The sequence below is a fragment of the Pteropus vampyrus genome, unplaced genomic scaffold (genome assembly GCF_000151845.1).
Source record: "Pteropus vampyrus isolate Shadow unplaced genomic scaffold, Pvam_2.0 Scaffold333, whole genome shotgun sequence".
In the NCBI taxonomy this organism is placed as follows: Eukaryota; Metazoa; Chordata; class Mammalia; order Chiroptera; family Pteropodidae; genus Pteropus; species Pteropus vampyrus.
The window spans coordinates 417,865-421,115 of record NW_011889114.1 but is presented as its reverse complement, the minus strand read 5'-3'; the positions used below and the strand labels follow the sequence as shown (position 1 = coordinate 421,115).

Here is a 3,251-nt window from a genome sequence, read left to right as displayed (position 1 = left end):
GAAGCCGAGGCCGAGCTGGACCTGGGGCCCTTCCAGCTGCCCACCCTGCAGCCCGCGGATGGAGGGGCGGGCCCGGCGGGCGCCGGAGGGGCTGCCGCAGTGGCCGCCGGGCCCCAGGCCCTCTTCCCGGGCGGCACGGACCTGCTGGGACTCCAGGCCCCGCCCACCGTGCTGGCCCACCAGGCCCTGGTGCCACCGCAGGACGTGGTCAGCAAGGCCCTGAGCGTCCAGCCCTTCCTGCAGCCCGTGGGCCTGGGTGGCGTGACTCTGCAGCCCATCCCGGGTCTCCAGGGCCTGCCCAACGGCAGCCCTGGGGGAGCCACGGCCGCCGCACTCGGCCTGGCGCCCATCCAGGTGGTGGGCCAGCCCGTCATGGCACTTAACCCGCCCGCCTCCCAGCTCCTGGCCAAGCAGGTGCCGGTCAGCGGCTACCTGGCCTCGGCAGCCGGCCCCTCGGAGCCGGTGACCTTGGCGTCAGCGGGCGTCTCACCCCAGGGGGCCGGCCTGGTCATCCAGAAGAGCCTCCCAGGCGCCGTGGCCACCACGCTCAACGGGAACTCGGTGTTCGGAGGCGCAGGGGCTGCCAGCGCAGCGGCCACCGGGGCACCGTCGGGGCAGCCGCTGGCGGTGGCCCCAGGCCTTGGCACGTCGCCACTGGTGCCGGCACCCAACGTGATCCTGCACCGCACGCCCACGCCCATCCAGCCCAAGCCGGCCGGCGTGCTGCCCCCCAAGCTCTACCAGCTGACACCCAAGCCGTTCACCCCCGCAGGCACCACGCTCACCATCCAGGGCGAGGCGGGGGGCCTGCCGCAGCAGCCCAAGGCCCCCCAGAACCTGACTTTCATGGCCGCGGGCAAGGCCGGCCAGAACGTGGTGCTGTCAGGCTTCCCAGCGCCGGCCCTGCAGGCCAACGTGTTCAAGCCGCCGCCGGCCACCAGCACGGGGGCGGCCCCGCCCCCGCCCCCCGGGACCCTGAGCAAGCCCATGAGCGTCCACCTGCTGAACCAGGGCAGCAGCATCGTCATCCCCGCCCAGCACATGCTGCCGGGCCAGAGCCAGTTCCTGCTGCCCGGCGCATCCGCGGTCCAGCTGCCCCAGTCACTCTCGGCCCTGCCGGCCAACGTGGGCGGGCAGATCCTGGCGGCCGCAGCACCCCACGCTGGCGGACAGCTCATCGCCAACCCCATCCTCACCAACCAGAACCTGGCAGGCCCACTGAGCTTGGGGCCCGTGCTGGCCCCCCACTCCGGGGCCCACAGTGCCGCCCACATCCTCTCGGCTGCTCCCATCCAGGTGGGCCAGCCGGCCCTCTTCCAGATGCCCGTGTCCCTGGCTGCGGGCAGCCTGCCCACGCAGAGCCAGCCGGCACCCACCGGCCCTGCCGCCACGACCGTCCTCCAGGGGGTCACCCTGCCCCCCAGCGCCGTGGCCATGCTCAACGCCCCCGATGGCTTGGTGCAGCCGGCCACCCCTGCCGCCCCCGGGGAGACCGCACCTGTCCTCACGGTGCAGACAGCCCCCCAGGCCCCTCCCACTGTCAGCACCCCGCTGCCTTTGGGCCTCCAGCAGCCGCAGGTGCAACAGCCCCCCCCACAGGCCCCCACCCCCCAGGCCACTGCCCCGCCTCAGGCCACCACCCCCCAGCCCAGCCCGGGCCTGGCGTCCAGCCCAGAGAAGATCGTGCTGCCGCCCTCGGCCACGGCCACGGCCACGGCCATCCTCACTCAGGACTCCCTGCAGATGTTCCTGCCCCAGGTAACCGGGCCGGGCCGGGGGGAGGGGGCGGCCGGCTTGTGGGTTAGGGAGAGTGTCTCAGACATGGCACCCCTGCTCTGGGTGCTGGTGTCTCCTAGGAGGAGGCCCACGGGTGACAGGGACCGACTGGCTGACAGGGTGACAGGGAGATAGACGAGGAGAGCAGTCGACACAGGAGAGGGACGGACAGACGAGGAGAGGACTGGCTGACGGACGAGGAGAGTGGATGGCTGGCTGACTGACAGATGGACGGACAGACTGCCCTTCTGCCGTGGGGGCGGCCGGGAGGGATGGAGGGGGCAGGAGAGACGGAGGGCGGGGCGGAGCTAGGAGACGCTGAGCTCCCAGCTCGGAGTGGAAGGTGCCCAGGCTGCAGCCCCCCGGCTCCTGCTCCCCGCCTCTTGGTGCCCCTCGCACCGGTCCCCACCACCCCTCCTCTGGAGCATCAGTGGGTGTCGGGTCTCGGGGTGGGGAGGCTGCGGATCGTGGGGCGGCCTGGTGACCCTGTGCGGGCTGCCCGTTTCAGGAGAGGAGCCAGCAGCCCCTCTCTGCCGAGGGTCCCCACCTTTCCGTGCCCGCCTCGGTCATAGTCAGCGCCCCGGCTCCCACCCAAGACCCAGCCCCGACCACCCCCGTCGCCAAAGGAGCTGGCCTCGGCCCTCAGGCCCCCGACGGCCAGGCCTCCCCGGCGCCAGCCCCCCAGGTAGATGAACCCCACAGCCTCCATCCCAGCTCAGACCAGCCTTGCCCCCGCTGCCCTCCCCCCTGCTGCCCTGCCTGCCTCTCTGTCCCGCTGGCTTGGGGGCGGGCGGGCGCTCCCCTCTGCTCCCCAGATGTTTCCTGAGCATCCCCCGACGGTCCTGGACGCTTGGGGCCAGGGCCAGCTTGGGGTGCGCCCACTCTAGGCAGGAAATTGGTACACACAGCAGGAAATTGATGATTTCCTAAAATGATCATTTTCATATCTGGATAAGTAAAACGTTCAGATAGCTCACATTTCAAAAGATAAAGTTGGAAGGCCCCTGTCCTGAATCTCCGCCTCCTGCTCTGCCCCCCAGCCCCCCAAGGCGGTTGCTCGCCCTCCTTTTCCGTGCGTAGAGGAGCAAAATGACATCTGGAATCTTGTTTTTACAAAAACGGTAGCAGAGTTTGCACGTGGTTTTGCACCTTGCTCTTATCGTTTGTTTATCTTGGAGACCGCTTTGTTCTGTGTGTGACTGTGCAGTGCTCCGTCGTGTGGATGCACCGTGAGTCGTTGAATCGGTCCTCGTTGGGCAGTTCGGTCACTTATGGTCTTGGGCTGTTGTGAGCAAGGCTGCACAGCATGGCTGCGCACGTGTCACTTTGTAGGATAAGTTCTTAAAAAGGAACTTGCTGCGTCTTAAGAGCACATGGATTTGTAGCTTTGACAGACATTGCCAGATTGCTCTCTGTGGAGTATAAATTGGTTTAACCTTGATCAGTAATCTGCCTGTTTCCCACACCCTCAGTGA

The 3,251-nt window shown here is 68.3% G+C and overlaps 1 protein-coding gene across 1 annotated transcript in view; it reads left to right on the top strand.

Annotated features, from left to right (window-relative positions):
* The window catches only part of BICRA (BRD4 interacting chromatin remodeling complex associated protein), a 78,890-nt gene that overhangs the window by 62,817 nt on the left and 12,822 nt on the right, over positions 1 to 3,251 (top strand). Inside the window, exons 6-7 of the mRNA XM_023522131.1 lie at positions 5 to 1,758; positions 2,285 to 2,596. Of these exons, the coding sequence (XP_023377899.1) occupies positions 5 to 1,758; positions 2,285 to 2,596 (2,066 nt within the window). The remainder of the gene's footprint in view (positions 1 to 4; positions 1,759 to 2,284; positions 2,597 to 3,251) is intronic.